Raw genomic sequence first — 18706 nt, 5'->3', positions numbered from 1 at the left:
ATTCTCATCTTCTGACCTGTTTTCTATTGGAAAAATAAGATGAATAAGTATTATTACATAACATATTTGTAGCTATATACTGTAAGTATATTATTATAATGCAAGATAAAATATAAAAAAGTAACTTTTGATTTAATTTTTTTCAATTAAGAGTATGAAAAGGAAATTAAAAAACAGTTATTCATTTTTTATATTATTTATTTTTATATTTATCACAAAAAATGTAGCCCTAATTGATCTCTGTACGTATACTTTTATACTAATATTACCCACCTAATAAAAATACTTTGTATTAATTATTATATAGCTAGGATGACTAGACATTATAATAATAGTACATTTTTCAGGAAGCTAATTTTATTATATTACAAGTTACACAAATTTCTTACAATTACAATAATTATTTACATGTCTCATAATGAAAAATGTTGAAAATCTCTTATATAAGTGGTTCAGTCTGTGAAACTGACTCACATTGACATCATAGTTATTTTAAAAACTACGCCTTACTTTCATAATAAATAAACAAAATCACGATTAGCTCCTTGATATTTACCTCATTGATAGCATTCCGACACTCTATTTTTCTAAGAGAAAGAAATGTCATTATAGTCAGCAATGATTTTAATAATTATCTGTGTCGTTAAATTTTAACAAAGTTTTCACTTAAAAACGGAATTATTCAAGTCAAACAGAATGGAAACTGAAGCTATTACAAAAGCCAATGAATTTTATTGTAAAGCAGATTACTTCTCGTAAATAAATCTAAGGAGACGGGATTATTATCTTTTGTGGGTCGTTACATGGATCGATATCCTATAAAAAGGGAATTAAGGGAATTAAATATTTCTATTTGTAAATTCCCAGTCTTTTTAATCGACGTGGATCCAAAATGGATGAGGTTTTTAATTGTTTGTTTTTGTGTAAGTTACGTAATAAACTTGTCTTTGCTTAATTTATGAATTGGTTTGAGGTTTTTTTTTTTTAATCAAAAGAATTTACACAATTTTCAATTCCCTTAATTTAATAAAATAGTAGCCGGTGTTGAAATGTTGAAATTATCTGTATAATTTATTTGTTGTCATTGTCGTTGTACTGATATAAATTTGAGTTAAATACAAGTTTTAATGGGAAGCGTCGTGGCTTAGTGATTTATTATCACGACGTATAGACCCCAACACTGATTCAAACCCAAACACAGATTTCTAATCTGGCAAACACTTAATCTGTTTCAATTAAACTTAATGAAAATATAAACAAACGATTAATTGACCCTACAAAAAGACAATAAAAACTGATTAATTGAATGTTTACGACTTGTCACTTATTTCATTTAGAGAGTATTTCTGTGATAATTTCAACAAAACTTGTTTACCTTTTCATTAAGTTCTAGTAAACCAGACTAAGCACTTACGTATCACATTCGACAAATGGCCGTAGGTCGTTCTGCCATATTGGATTCTAACTTTCTTTTCTTCTGTACATTTCTTGTTTCCAAAATGTTAGACCATATTTATTATCTTAGTGGTATAAAAAGAAATTAAGTCAATAATAATAATATAAAATTTTACGAAATAGCATGTAGTCTATAAATCTGCCTAAAAGTATTACAATAAAACTGCCATAAAAGTCTGTATAAATTAATACTCTAACAAAAAATATTGTTTCTCGTCCAGTCATTTGGAACATACCATTTATCAACGTCACGTACACTAAAATAGACTTTAGTACTTAAAGAATAAAAGGAAAAATGGTGCACAATAGATTTGTGGCCATTTCACTGAACGTCGTTAATTATTTATTTTCTTCTTAAGATTTATTTTTATGCTTATCTTACGGAAATGTACAAATATTAATCACAAAATGTTATCAGATAACAATTTTCCTTCAAGTATAGATTAGAATAGATTAGAGTCGATTTTTATGATGATAAATACCATATTTAGATCTTTGACTTAATTTGGTAATATTTAGTATTGTAACATAATGCTCGACTCCTACGACATAAAGTTATATTGAAGTAGATTTACGTTTAAGCCTTCACATTTAATAAAACATTTATCAATATGTTTTGTTTACCATTATTTTGTAGTGCTTATTAATCTATTGACAAGGAACAACATTAAAAATTTTGCTATATCCTTAAACATTTAATAGGCATTATAAAAAAAAAAAAACAAATTATGTAAAATGGAATACGTATTTAAATTATTTAAAATGGACAAATTTATTTTTAAATAATAATAAAAAACATAATTTATTCTATACATAAATAAACACAAGAATAATATTTTTCAAATCAATTGAATTATTCCACAAAATTTTAATGCATTTTGATAGGATTTTCACATGGAAATGAGTTCAATATGCTTTGATTCATCATAAATGTCATTAACATGTTCTATATGAGATACGTGCAATGTATTTTTCAGTAGTTAACCCCGATTTGATCCGCACGTAATTTAGGTAATCAGAGTTCCTTAGGAAAATGGCGAAAACAATGATATTATAAAGAAATAACTATATTTTATAGAGATCAAACCAAATGCGAACTGTGATCGACATTATTTTATATGCTATGTTATGGTTGCTTTGTTACCACTATTGAAACCACAGTAAGATTTATATTTACTTCCTTACAAACGACAAAAAACCAGCCATCTTATTTACTCTTTATTTTATTATAAGAATAATATTCTTATTGTTTTAATCATACCATTTCTTTTATATTATTTGACAATGTGGTAAAATGCCAATGTGTGCTGTTGCTATGTTCGAAATTTATTTAGATTTTTTTTCTAAGCGTGTAACGTGTCTTTTCAAAAAGTCTTTGTCTTATTAAGTTGATGAAAATAAGTTGTTAAGTTTATGACTGATACAATTATAAAACTTCAAATGATGATGTCAATGGTTACCTAGTAGAGATAATTTTTCTCTGTATGATCTATTTCTTGTAACTTTTGCTTATTATATACTAATATAAAGTAATATTTTAGACAGAACAATAAAATGTATCTATATAATATGATATCTATGTATTTTCGTTTAATAATCATGGTAAAAAATTATCAAAACCAATAATGATAAAAACAGTTTAAAAAATATAAAAGCTTTTGTGATTTCCCAGTGCCACTCGTATGAAAGTTTTCGCATTATATGTCGTTCATTTAGGAATATCAAAAAGTATTTTCGTTGTGCTCACTTATATTATTGAAAAGGAACACTTATACAAAATATTAATGTTTCTAGACGTAGCACAAAATGGAAAACGGTCAAGAGATAGAAAAGCGTGTAATAATATGACTTTGATATAAATAATATCAAGATGAATGATTTCTATTTAATATATTATTTAAGAAGAACAAATTATTGTTTACTACTCCCTTTACATTTCTTTATAGTTAGTCGCCAAAACGCCAACCTGAATTCCGGTGAATAAAACGCATATATGAATGGATTAATGGCTGAATTGAACCAGCCTAGCCACGTTAATATATACATTAATACAGGATTGACATAGCTTGAAGGTATAAATGGTGTTATTAAGTAATAAAGGAAGAATGGTAACCAGCATGCTACGAAACCGCCAACAACTAAGCTTAGAGTTTGAGCAGTTTTCGTCTCTCGACGCAATGACGAGACTCTGTTGTTCTCCACGTGATCTCTCATAGAATGGGTTCTATTCCTGCCAGTGTTTTTATATTTATAGTTAGCCTTAAAAGGAATCTCGTTGTAGAATCTAGACTCTTTGTCTTTTCCTTTCAGCTGTTTTAATCTTTTTTTCTCGGCTTTAAAACAACAAGGGCATTTGTGATCTGCTTGCGATGAACAGTCGCTTTGTTGGTTAGAATTCTTCGAGGTTTGTTTCGAGGCGCTTTGTCTCAAGGATAGTTTATCTGAGCCAGAGTCGGACTCAGTACGGATGCAGGATAGTTTCCCTCTCTGTAACAACAAAGAAAATTGTTATAGAAATTCGTCACAAAACAGTATAAAACAAAATGATTGTCTGCTTCTATCTATTTGTTCGCTTAGTTGTTCTAAATTGCGAAATAGATTACAATGTATTTTTTCTTTGTACTTTAGAGAATTTCTTTATTAATTTCATATATAGATTTAATACAGAATGTATTTAAGCCTATGTGTTGTTTTGTAATTAATTCTTAAAAAGATACTAAAATTGTGATGCAAGAATTATAGTATTATTTCTGAAGAACTGTATCCAGGTGAAACCAAGATTTATTTAAATTTATTGTCAACAATTTTATTTCAAAAGTATAAATAATTTGCGGAATAGATAATTTCTAGATAGCATATTACATAAAACATACACAAAACATAAATTAGACCTTCAATAATACAATTGTGAAAACAGCATTCGTTTTGGCGCAGTAGTTTCTGTGTGATACCGTGAATCTTGAAGGTTATATGTATATGATATACATAAACTATCAATACATAGGGAGTTAATTGTGTTAGATTTCTCTTTACGCTTCTAGGTTTTGCCATATCCACTTGTGATTATATAATTACAATGCTAGAACAATTTCTATTTCAGACGGACAGGTAATAAATACAAAAATAGGCCAGGTCCAGTTTTAGAGGGTAAATGTTAGTGTTCCATATTACTATCAAATTAGGTCGTTTATATTCCACGTCTGGGAATTGGATTAGTTTAATTATGTCATAACAACTATCCAACACAGTTTTAGCATCAATGATTTATTTGACATTCAGGACGTTCTATTTATATTTAAATATCTATTGAAAGCAGAGACCTGAATGTGACTTTTGAATGACATGAGCATAAAAAATAAATCAACATTTATGAGTAAAGCTTTTGGAATCTAGATCTGTAGGTTGTGACTTCAATTCGTACAATGGATTCTCATTTGTGAATATATTGACTTTTTATATTATATATTGGAAAACATACTAATATTTATAAATGTGAATGTTTGTAAAGATGTTTGGATATTTTGTCGTTACTCACCCATGTTTTAAAGAATTTAAATTTGATTACTATTAATTTGATAATGCCATACTTAATTAGCATTACATTTTACCCTTCGTTGTCATGACCGGAATATGATGATTGACAAGAATAAATAATAGTTTATATCCTTCTTCAATGTTGTACTCGTACATGAATACTAAATTTCACGACGACTGTTTGAGGCATAAGACCCTTTTTAGCATCTTAACAATAACAAACAACTTACTATAACGTTTATTATATAACATTTTACTCGTATTGTTTGTCTATTATTATTATTAAGTGTTTTCATAGCCTTAATTTTGTGTATAACTTTGTTACATTTGACTATTAAAATGTAAAAACTTGCATGACTCTATATGGAGGAAATACATTGAATGAATGCTATATTATTAAGACATTTTTTGTACTATATTTTGCAATTAAATTAGTAGATTTGATATGATTTGACATTTACCACATTTTGTATCTACTGTTTTAATTAATGAGGTTTTATAATCTAATTTGTATTGTTGATAGGAGACACTAAAAACCTTAAGGTATGAAATTAGAACCATCATATCAGACTTTAACTGTCTCTTCTTTGGAAAGAGGTTGTCATTAGTTGCCAAGTTTGGCAGGCGAATTGGTAGGTAGGCTTTGGGACGATACTGCCCATCTGTTGCCCTCCGTTAGTCGCCTATTACGACACGCACAGGAAAGTACTAAGATAGGCATAGAGTAGGCCACCCTTGCGCTATGTCTGTTTTTAAATAAACCATACCTATCTTTTATAGATATGAACTGATTTATAATTTTTAAAAATAAACCGTTTCATTAACCTCTACTTTACAACGGCTAATTGGAGTAATGAAACGTAAAAGCAGATAGCCAGTTGGTATCGTTATTTTTTATAGGAGCAATTTCTGAGTTCAGCACCAAATTGCGGACACTTATTGCCGGTGGAGAACATTGTTTCAGAACAGATGTTGATATGAATTTTTTTTTAATACTTTGTATAATATTCAGGTATTACAATAAAGTTTAATACCAAATATCGATTAAGCGACGGTTTCAATTTGTCTTCGTTTCCTTATTATAATTAGGGACAGTTAATATGTTATAGGTATGTTATGTCTATTGGACAAAAGGAAGATATTATATTAACAAAAAAAAAACAAATAATATTTTACCCATAAGCGTGTTATGTAGCAAAAGATATTTTTATCAAGTATATAACTACGATATAAAATGCATCGGAATGAATTTTATAATATGGTTTTTGAAGTTTCGACTTCATAGTACTTTGGGAAACGTTTTAAGCATTAAACTTAGAGAAAAACGGAGAAAACACGAACAGCAGGTAAATATAAACAAGATAGTTTTTCTGTTATACAAAAATATGAGTTTTGCATTTTTAGTTATTTTAAAAACCATACTATATCTAATATTTTAATATTAGATATAGTATGGTTTATAGCGAGTCGCAAAATATGTTGCATACAAAAATGAAGTATAAATATGATTATTTTTTTATCTTTGGAATATAAATAAATGAACAATAGAATATGTAATAGTATATAAATTATTATACAACGAAGGGTAAGCGCGATTGCTTTATGAATAAACTAGTCAACTGCTAGCTACCACATTTCATTGTTGCTCCAATGGGGACGATATTTATTTAATTACTAGCTTTTACCCCCGACTTCGTCTGCGTGTCCGGGATATGTTTACTAATCGGGATAAAAAGTAGCCTATAACAATCTTCATGCCATATAGTACGTGTATATCAAATATTATAGTAACTGGTTAAGTCTTTTAATAGGTAACAAAAAAAAACCTAAATTTCACATTTATAATATTAGTAAGGATTTTCACGCGTACAGTTTTAGCGTTAATTTACGGAAAATTCCAACGGTAAGCTAGAACCGTTTAAATTATAAACTGCGGCAAGTATATTCGGTGTGTAAATCAATATAATTTATTTAAGGAAGTGAAAGATGAACTATGAGTTTTTTTTATAATAATAATAATAATAACTTTATTGCGTTAACCATAATTGTAACAAACTCAGCACTGGAAATTACAGTAAAATTAGGTACGATCAAATTTATTAGTACATTTGAATCAGCTTAAACACCTGTGTCTGAACTAGGTTATAAAACTTGTATCTCAGACAACAGTATTCAACCCTCATTAAATATTACCTATATATTATATAGTAATATTACGTGTTTCTACCGTGAAGCAGTTGTATTTGGTTTGAAGGCTGCGATATGGCAGTGAATTTACATGGGGGGGGGGGGAGGGTATCATGGGCGAAACAATATACTCTGTTATGTATATGGTACTGCTCATGTCTATAGGCGACGGTTACTACTTTCCATCAGGTGGGCCGTCAGCTTGTTAGCCATTCTAAGTTGCATAAAAAAATTAACTTAGTGAAATTTTAGTGCTACATATTGAATGGTGATTTTTAATTTAATTATAAATATTAGTAGTAATGAAAATTGTGAAAAAATGTAAAAAAAATCCTTAACTGTGGTAGGTAAAATAACATACTCGTTAAAGTATAATATCATACGGTGGATTGTTTTATGAATAATTTAATCTAGTTAGTTACTGCGTTTTATTGTCTCTCTAAAATGAATATTCAATGCATTTTATTTTAATTTTTAAAATTCTACAATTGTTTCGGAATTTAGTTATCAGCCGAGACGTGTTTAACTAGACAGTACTTTTTACAAATCTTAAGTAATAAATCTTCAGTCAGCTATATGTTTGCGAACATATTGTACGCAACCGTAATATAAGCGAGCTTACCGACGCATTTCAGTTTAATCAATTTGTTATTAAGCGGAATAAAAAAGTTTACCAAAGGTCCCCTGGAGAAATGCGAAAAAGTATCTTGCGTTTTATTTATACCGATCCAATGGGAAATTAAGTTAATAATGATGGATGTTTCGTATTGAGTATGTATGAAACATTCCCATAAATCAATTAATTAGGCATAATATATACGATTCTAATGTCTCTGACATCACAATAATATACAAAAAACTAGAGAATTCGATTTCCAACCTACCCACCAATCAACTTAAAAAAAAAGAAGTTCGCCTTTATACATTTACTTGCCTCTGTCATATTTTTATGTATTATCAGCGCGTACAATAAACTATAAATAAATAAAAAAGATTCTCAATTCGATGGATTTTTTTTTTATGTTTGTTAGCTACGAGTAACTTATCGATTTAATTTTTTTTTATCCGGAAGAATATAGTTTCAGATTAGTTCCATAGAAAATTTATCAAAATCGGTGCAATTTTGTTTTTGTGAAATACAGTCTTTATGATTACCATTTCTTACATCCTACTACTATTTATAAATGCAAAAGAGGACGGACGTATTACTGTTTCACGCAAATCACAAACAGGTAAAAGGATTTGAATGATTTTTTTTATATGGTTAGGTTATAACCTAGGATATAGACTACAGCATGAAGTTCTTTAAAAAAGGGGTAAAGAGATTTCTTTAGGCAACGCGCATGCTATGCTCTAGGTATTGCAGGCGTTCATAGGCTGCGGAAACCGTTTACCATCAGACGGACTGTATGCTTGTTTGCACCTTTGTGGAATGAAAAAAGAATACATATACCCTAATTTAGAATATAGGGTACTTTATGTTCTGATACAACCTAAATTAACTATAAAATACCGTAATATAGATTACTCTTTATATGGATGTAGTAGATCACAATTACTCTGGCTTACATAATCATATTATGTATACTGTACCATATACTGAAACTACCTCACCAACTCGTATATAAGAAAATTATGACGCTAAAAAGGGCAGTGAAAATAGTTGCGGTACGACGCTCGCAAACACAAAATTTTATGGGACTAAGGCTAGTGTCACATTAGCTGATATTTCGTTGTGGGTTTTTTGTGAAATTAAAACGTGTTCCGTAGGTGCGTAGTTCCAACTAGGCAACCATAAAAATATACTCTTTCTGTCAGTAGCAAACCTAAAGAGCAGTACTGAACAGAGAAATAATAGTCTATTTTAGAAATAGTCTATTTTGATTCGTCAAGGAAACGTCCCATACAGGTGAGATTAAAATTATTATCGAGGTAATTTTCTAATAAAATTGAACAAATAACTGACTAACATAGTGTGTCAAGTTAATATGTGAATACTAGCTGTCAAGTTAGTACGGGAAGTTTTTTTTTCTCATATATGTTTTTATGGAAAATATTTTCAATATTACTTTGCAGCACGAAAAATATCCAGATAAAATTATTATGAAAAATTCTATGGAAATGGACAGATATAGAATATAATAGGTATTATAATAATCTAATAACATATGTAACAAATATTAACTTACATTAGAAGCAAAAAATAACCGTTAGGTTTTTATAAGACATTACATAGGCGTGTTAATGTATCGCACGAAATTTGGTTCACAAATTAAATGGTACAGGGATTCGTAGCCTAATATATAATTTGTTAAAATCATGACTAGCAAACAAAGTGCAATATGTACAGGTCTATGTGTAACTTTGACGACAAAACAGGCAAACTATCGGAAAAACTAAATTTCGAACATTCTATTCCACAGGGAAGCGTGCTGGGATACATGCTTTTTCTTGTAAACGACCTTCCTAAAACTACAAAGTCAGCCTATGTCCATTTCGCTGATGATATATCATCTTAGTGATAGCGATAATAACTCGTACATAAATGATACTTTTATTATTGTACAGGAATGCCTACGAGACCACAATCTTAAAATAAATATGGACAATACGAAAATTATTCAGTTTAGGTCCTATATCTTAAATGTACATATTAACTTTAAATAAAAGAAGTATCGGTTTTAATTTACTTGGTTTGATAATCAATACATATGCCATATGCCAATTATATTGGAATATACCAATATCATTGGAAAAAATCATATTTAAATACTAAAACAAAATTATCAAAATTTATCTACGTGCTATCCATATTAAAAAAAAAATACAAATATACAGCGTGCCCTGGCAGAAAATTACTTTTTTTTATACAACTTAGAATGGCAAGCTGACGGCCCACCTAATGGAAAGTGGTAACCGTCGCCTATAGAGATGAGCAGTATCATGGACATAACAGTGTATACTGTTTCGCCCATGATACCCACCATGCGTTTCCATTCCTGAGGACTCAGATGTTATTCCTCTGCACCTAGTAAATTCACGCTATATCCCACCCTTCAAACTGAAACACAGCCATGCAAACACAACTGCTTCACGGTTGAAATACGAATGGGACAGAGGTACCCATGCAATTGACTTTTGTACAAAGTCTCCCTCTGGTAACGTAACGTAATCATACATATGTATGATTACGTTACGGTATAATCATATGGGGTGAAATTATGGATGTCCAGAATCTGTTTATAATGCAGAAAAAGTGAATGAGAATAATAATATCAAACGATCGATAGTTGTAAACCTCATTTTAAAAGGATAAAAATACTAACTTTATCATCGATTTATATCTTAGAAATGGCCATATTCGAATGCAAGACGATGAAACCAACTAACCTTTTTGGAGCCTAAAATGGAAAATTTAGAGCGAATCCCTATTATAGGTATATATTAGTTAAGAAACTACAGTTATGTTAAATCTCATTTCATTTCATTTCAGGTAAATTTTAATATAATTCCTGACATTATAAAAAAAAAGAAGAAAAGTGTATAACTAAAATGAATTATTTAATTAATAAAATTTATTATACTGTAAAAGAATTCCTAATAGATAAACTTTTATGTGTAGTTGTTGGGTACTAAAATATAAAACCAAACTGAGGAATACAGCGATCTCCCCTTGCCACTTGCAATCTATATAAGTTTATTGTAAATATTTTATAATTATTTTTAAAATCAAAACATTTTGTCATGTAACAAAATTACTACACCTTAGAAATAGGATTCCTGTAATAATAAATAAATAATATCATATTTACGCCATAGTATCTAAATTATACGCAATAAAATATTTCGGCATTTAACATAAAAGAACTGTGAGAGATGATCCGATTAATATAAGGTTTGCCTTAGAATTCAGTATCTCTAGATTTGTGACTTCAAAAGGAGACGCAGGGAAAGGAATCTAAAACGTTTTTCAATTTATTTATGTTGTAGTGGACTTGACTGGATTGTCAATAGATATTCCAAAAATCCATCTCGTTTCAGACACTTCATAGCGTAATTTTAATATGTACCTATACATTAGGCACTGGTAATATGGATATCGATCCGCTATCTGTATATTGGGTTTCTGTGGACATTGATGGCGTAAAAAAGGTCAACACCCATTTCGATATCGTCCATATCGGTCGGACATCTATTTTCGAATATGTTAAAAGACTATAAGATATATGTATATTATTTTTTGGATACTAGACTTTTACATATTCTTTATTGGACCGGTATATTTTAACTAAAATATATAGATATTGCTATATGTTACCCACCCTAAATATATATACATATCACAAAGGTGGCAAACAAGTATACAGTCCGTCTAATGGAAAACAGTTACTGCAAGCTGCGGACGCCAGCAAGACGAGAGGTGTCACGTGCTCATTGTTGATCTTGAAGAAATCTTCGCGTTTTTTTAAAGCTTCGTACTGTATCTAGGGAAAAATTTTAGCTGGGAATAAATTCTGTATAATACTTAATTAATAATTGTACAGATATTTATTTTTATGGTACTTTAATTATCTTTAAAATTTCATATAGCGTTGTTGATTTTATAGGTAATATAAAAAATATTATTTTGCTTTACACACAAAACCCCTTTACCTCTGCAGTTTACAGTACTAAACCATAAGTAATAATACTAATGCAGTACGTTAATGCAGTGTAAGACACCGTATGGGGTTGAACATGTTACAACTTTTATAACTCATTAATTTTATTATTATCATTACAAAAGAGACGTGATACGCACATTGTATACCCTAATATGAAAAGTTTTTCAGTTTGTTTGTTCTCAGTGGCAATTTTGGTATCAGGATTTTGTTAATTACCTACATTTATTTTTGAACGACTTTCAAAGAGGACGTTTATTTTTATAGTTTGTGCCTATATTCCACGATTATGAATTCTAAATCGATTTTCATGTTTATTTTTGTAATCTTATTTCCTCAACGTTGATCTCGTATTAATTTTGTGACAATTGAAGTTACCGTTATTATTCGGAATAAAATCATGATTGTTTCCAAACAAAATATACTTGCAGGCACATAATTCCGCATTCAAATTAAATATATTTTAAATTAAATATCTCTTCGGAATATTATTTAGTAGCGTTTTTTTATCAGGATTGAACTTTTTTATTGAGTTTTTAAAGAAGTTTACCTTTTTAATTATGTTAGAAATAAACTGATTGTTATCTTTGAAATATTCGGACACGTGTAGTTGCACTAATGCTCGTGTAATTAAAATTACAAATCCCCCAAAGGTCACAAATTATTACGAATTTACGATCAGAATTGCATGAAATTTATAATAAGCTTTAATTTGAATATGAGTATATTGAAAGTCGTTGAAATGAAATGAAATGAAATGAAATGAAATGAAATGAAATGAAATGAAATGAAATGAAATGAAATGAAATGAAATGAAATGAAATGAAATGAAATGAAATGAAATGAAATGAAATGAAATGAAATGAAATGAAATGAAATGAAATGAAATGAAATGAAATGAAATGAAATGAAATGAAATGAAATGAAATGAAATGAAATGAAATGAAATGAAATGAAATGAAATGAAATGAAATGAAATGAAATGAAATGAAATGAAATGAAATGAAATGAAATGAAATGAAATGAAATGAAATGAAATGAAATGAAATGAAATGAAATGAAATGAAATGAAATGAAATGAAATGAAATGAAATGAAATGAAATGAAATGAAATGAAATGAAATGAAATGAAATGAAATGAAATGAAATGAAATGAAATGAAATGAAATGAAATGAAATGAAATGAAATGAAATGAAATGAAATGAAATGAAATGAAATGAAATGAAATGAAATGAAATGAAATGAAATGAAATGAAATGAAATGAAATGAAATGAAATGAAATGAAATGAAATGAAATGAAATGAAATGAAATGAAATGAAATGAAATGAAATGAAATGAAATGAAATTTATTTGCTAGAAACATTGTAGAAAAGGTGTTGCATTTGTGAAGTTTATAAGATGTCCATTATGTTTCGCCACATCGAATGGCATGCAAATATTAATTATTGAATTTATCCATTTTCTATTTTATACAGGTACATCATACGTTGATCAGAGACTAAACGTGTTAAACCAGCTATACCATGGAAAGTTATACTGCAGTACTTGGGTCCAGTTCAGTGGCCAGGAACCAACGTTCAAACATCTTCACGAAACTTTACTAATTACTAGTAGCCTGAATATGAAGCTTTAAGTTTACAAGTTCAAAATTGAAGGACTACCATTGGTATTTTTTGTATAGTAAATATCACTGGTCATCATAAATTGTCTCTAAGTTTTGTCACAGATAATATAATGTTGCATTTGTACATTACATTATTTTCAAAGACAATTTGTTTCTTTCCTTTAAACATAAGTACATTATTGTTTTACAAGTTATTTTTGCTTTGTTACCTTCGTAATAGCTTCTCTATTGATTACAATAAAAAAATAGTGATAAAAAAGTATAAAGAACGAGATATATGATAGGATTGTCAAAATACTAGTAGCTTATATTTTCAGTACTCACTTTGCTACACTTAGCGCTTGTGCTAGCAAGCTGCTGATGTCTTCTGGCTACTACGCAGGATATCCGCGCATATACATACACCATCACAGCCATTGGCAGGAAGAATGACCCCATAGCCGAGAACACCACGTAACCAGGGTTTTGGTTGTAACGGCATACACCTCCTTGGTTGTGATCTGGCTCATACCTGAGAAATAAAGTTTTTTTTTGTTAAGAAAACAGTTAAAGAAAATGCATAAAATATCTATATAAATGGACACTTATATATGTATACATCAAAATCATCATAGGATATGCAATTCATTTTTTTTTTTTGTAACTTAGAATAGCAAACAAGTTGACGACCTACTACTCGATAAAAAGTGGTAACGTCGCTTATAGATATGAACGGCAACGACATGAAATAAGTGATACATAGTATCTGTATTCCAATAAGTGAAATTGTAAATATAATTTTATTTATATTTTTGTTTTAAATTTTACCTACCTCAGGAACCTTACTTTATAGTGGAATTCTGAGGAAATATTACATTTAGCAGTGGCCGTTGTTGTTTTTTGTTATCATCCCAAATTCTATTCTTTTATAGAGATAGTTGTTTAGTTTTTGATGACTGTATATATATGAGTATTATATTGACTGAGAATCGTTTCAGGTCAGGTTTTAAAACAGAAATAGGTTCAATTTAGAAATAGCAGTTTCCTAAATCGGGCCGGTATTGATAAATATATAAATGGTCAGTTATATATAGGTGCACGAATATCATTAGGGCATCACTCGCAAAATTCAAACAGTTGTAGTTCATGCAAATATGTAAATTGAATTTCAGAGCGGAAGTTAGTGACAACTGACCCTTTCTTGATTGGGACATCAAATAATAGACAATTATTATAGTAGCTATGTATTTTGCTTCTACAACTGTTCTATCTTGTAAGCAATTCCATTCGTGCGGTATTTATTTTATTAGTAATCGAGTCTGGTTCATAGGTATCTTTATCCCTGGGTAAAGCTCTAACAAGATTGAAATAAAACTTTACGATTTTCAAGTCAGATAAGCAAGTAGCTACATAATCCTTTTTTATACGACTTGAAATAGTAAACATGCTGATGGAATGGATCATCCGATGGAAAGTGGTAACCGTTTCTTATGTATATGTCACAGAATATACTGTTATGGCTACAACATTCTTACTACTATTCATGTAATAAAGGCACTTTTAAGTAGTCCAAAATATAGTCGTATAAGCATAGTTATCTAATGATATAAGTAAGACTAAGACAATCTCTCTTAGGCACAGTATGTAGACAGTAATGACTAGTAGAGTATATTGCTAGCGATTAAGCTTTTAGTGTCTATCACAAACAACCCTTCGTCACTCGAATTGAGACATTCTTTATTTATTTGTACTTTTGCATACATTAAAATAATAATAATAATAAATAAATAAATCTTTATTTCACTCATTGTTACAATATACTGTGAAGTCCCTAACTCTCGAGGTAGGTATGAAAAAACCTGTGTTTCAGGAGTTAGTAAAATATGTCTACAGGGCGGACTTAATGCCTGATGGTGTTCTCTACCAGTCAACCGTTACGCTAAACAGAGAGGATAAATGGCGGTGTATTGGTGTAGCAAAATTAATTGGTAAATGCAATAAATATATTGATAAATAATAACAATAATACATTTTAAGATAAATGAACATATTAACATATATAATAATATACTTACAAAAATTATAAATATATAAATCACATACAATACATTAAAATACATAAAAACATATCTATGTCATGGCTAATTATATAATAGTATACTTATTTTATATTCCCGAACTTACATTAAGAAATAAATATAGAAATTAACAACAAACATTTTCAAGCGTTTGCACTATCACACCAACTCTATATATCTAATATCTATTACGAAAAATTAATTCTGAAATTATTATTACCTTGTTGCTATCAAAATAGAGTATCTATTTTGGCAGCAATAAGGCAATAAAGCAAAATATTCGGTTCATATTTTTCTAACCATAAAAATGTGTTATAATGACATGAAAATCCTCAGCGAAAATATGCTATTGGAAAAGCGAGCATTAGCAGCAAAGCCCAATTACCCTAGAAACGGTCGTTGTGAAGGTAAAATTTGTAAGCATTGTTAGCATTTCAGCCCCAATATTTTCATTTTGGTTCGGCTCAGGAAAAGACTGAAGTATTGTGATATTCTTAAAATAATATCACAATGAGAAATACGTATTGCCTAAAAACACATTGATTTCGTTACGATATGTTTTTGTTTGTTATTTATACCGTTAATACTAACCTTATTCATAAAACCTTCAAATATTTTAGCTATTGTAACGGTTTGTTTCTTTCTTTTCTACTAAATTTCCTATTTAAAGAAAAATGACAAAACAGTGTTATAGTTAAAATAGATTTGTAGAAGGTTTTAGTTTTTATGAAGTTATTTATGTCATCTTAGTGTTAGAGAAGGGAAAAGATTGTAATTAATGAAGCCAGGCGATCTATTGCTAACAATATACTCTGCCAGATCACATGGTTTCACTACAAACTATTGTCATTATTTCCTGGTGAATTTGTAGCAATGAGCCACCTGACGTGACTTGAATTTCATCCTCACTTATCATTCATGCCTCATTGGAATCCCACTAGCGTAAACCAATAGCGTCAGCATTCTATTTTCATCCACTATTGTAACTGTGAGGCTGTCGCCCTCTAGTATCAAGAGTTACAAGGTCGCTGTACACGAAAGCTTTTGATGTGCATTTCGGATAATGTCTGCAGTTCGGCACTAAACAAAATGTTATACTACACACTCCATAATACAGGATTGAATCATTTCATTATTTTAATTGAAAATTTCACATTAGATATGACTTTTAACTTAAATACATAAAGTAATATAAATATATAAATGGATGAATAGAACGGGACAACAAACTTCATTGCATGACTAACAATGTCGTATAACAAAGATGATAAACACAAAACTTTTCCTCGTAATAAGGAGTGTCATGTTATTTACGCAATGAAGAATTCTTGAGGATTATCCAAAAAGTTGTGTTACATTGGAATTAACTTGTTGAAATTAAAATATAATGAAGGTAATATCGTATTTAAGTCGAAAGAATCTTATGTTTTAATATTGAAATAAAATAATTTCTTAAATTAAAGTAGAAAAATAAAATGGGTTTATAACGATATTGAACAGGCACGCATCTATTTATAATGTAGCAAACTTCTTATGAAAATAAAAGTAATACAGAGAAGAAATAATGAAAGATTAAAGAATATTTTATTTAAAATTGATGTTACTTTTTCTATTTGTTCAAGAATGCTTACTGCGTGTTTCACGTGAATTTCATTGGATTATCTCTGGTAAGTTCAATTAATATTTATACTTAAAAACATAAGCTAATATTTTAATAATTTAATAGGTAGAAGAGGAAGGAGATTTTAGCTTAGCAGAGGGGCATCATAGGTTAAAATAGATAGATACGATTAACGATAGAGTTAGATAGGTTAGGTAGAGTTTTTTTAGTTCGTGAACTCAAAGCAAAGACCTCTATTGTGTTAATGGATATGTGAAAGTTTGTAACGATGGATAGACAGGTGTTTGTTACTATTTCACGTAAAAATTACTGAACAGATTTAAATAAAATTTGGTTCACTGGTAGATTATATTTTTATTTAGCAAATAGGACATTTTATATACTACACGGACAGAGTAGCAGGATATAGCTAATACTCGTATATATTATATACGTCCCATATATGCTTATTCATGCTAATCTCCAAAACCGTTCATTAATACAAAGAGTACCTATTTATCAATTTTAATAAATATGTACTCTTTTATAAATAGTTTTTACCCCAATAAGAAAAAATGGATGTGTAGGTGGCGGTAGATGGCAAAGTAACATTTGCTGTGTCAGATAATACATTTATAAATATTTTATTATATTTTTTTAGAATTAAAAAAGCTATTAAGTCTCTAAATTAAATTAATTACCTGCTTTCATGTGCAGCTTAGCAAAAATACAGTATATTACCATTGTTTTTCATTTCCAGAAAGTACAATACATGACTCTAAGGAGTAATAGTAGTGCCAAGGATGTTCTCCTCTAGTGATCTGTCCGGTTCTAAAGTAAGAGTATATGGGCATGCGACCCCAGCTTTCCGAGCCGCAAGTTTCTGACCAGTACCTCCTCTGCAAACTGCAGTGCCTTCCTTCTCCTTTTCCCCATAACATACATCATAATTCTTTTTTTTACTCACTTCCAACGTTCTTCTTTTTTGTCCTTAATACTTTTCTCCATACGGTAGATAACGGATACTATCAACAAATGCATTACTAAGGAAGGTTGACGTTAGGTAAGCGGTAAGTCGTAATACCAAAAGTCCTCAAAAGTTTGGGTAATATGGATACATACATATTACGCTGATCCCAAATAATTGGAATAAAGGCAGGAAGATGATGTTGATGACACAACTGTCAGAAGTACTTGTACCTACCAAGCCACCTGTGTAGTAAATATTCTCACCTTATAAAGAGATACCTTTGGCCTGTATAAGATTAAGGAATTGTAAAGGTTAATAAGTTACTTGAAGGATAAGTTGTTTACTGCACTGAGATTGAGAAACTCATTGCTAGAAATAAACCCAACCAAGTCGACCTCCTCGCGATTCCCCTTGGAAACTATCATGGTTAATTCCTGATAAATTCATCATGATGGGCTAACTGACCTGTTTTCATTCTCATCGATTTCTCTTCACTGATGCCTCGCCAGCATATACTGTTAGCGCAGGCGAGGATTCCATTCCATCAAAACTAACACATCAAAAATAAAAATTGTGCATGCAGGTATTTACTTGGTAGGTATTTTGGCACCATTT

The 18706-nt window shown here is 29.6% G+C and overlaps 1 protein-coding gene across 1 annotated transcript in view; it reads right to left on the bottom strand.

The window, feature by feature from the left end:
- Window positions 1-232: 232 nt before the first annotated feature.
- LOC113514420 (probable G-protein coupled receptor No18) overlaps window positions 233-18706 on the bottom strand; it is an 88122-nt gene continuing 69648 nt past the window's right edge. The window contains exons 4-5 of the mRNA XM_052895329.1: window positions 13789-13975; window positions 233-3942 (exon numbers count right to left, since the gene is read on the bottom strand). Coding sequence (XP_052751289.1) covers window positions 3367-3942; window positions 13789-13975 — 763 coding nt within the window. The 3' untranslated portion in view covers window positions 233-3366. The remainder of the gene's footprint in view (window positions 3943-13788; window positions 13976-18706) is intronic.

This window comes from Galleria mellonella, unplaced genomic scaffold (genome assembly GCF_026898425.1).
Source record: "Galleria mellonella isolate WM207_F2 unplaced genomic scaffold, CSIRO_AGI_GalMel_v1 utg270, whole genome shotgun sequence".
Taxonomy (NCBI): Eukaryota; Metazoa; Arthropoda; class Insecta; order Lepidoptera; family Pyralidae; genus Galleria; species Galleria mellonella.
Note: the sequence above shows the minus strand (reverse complement) of the source record. Positions and strands in the feature narration are given on the sequence as shown.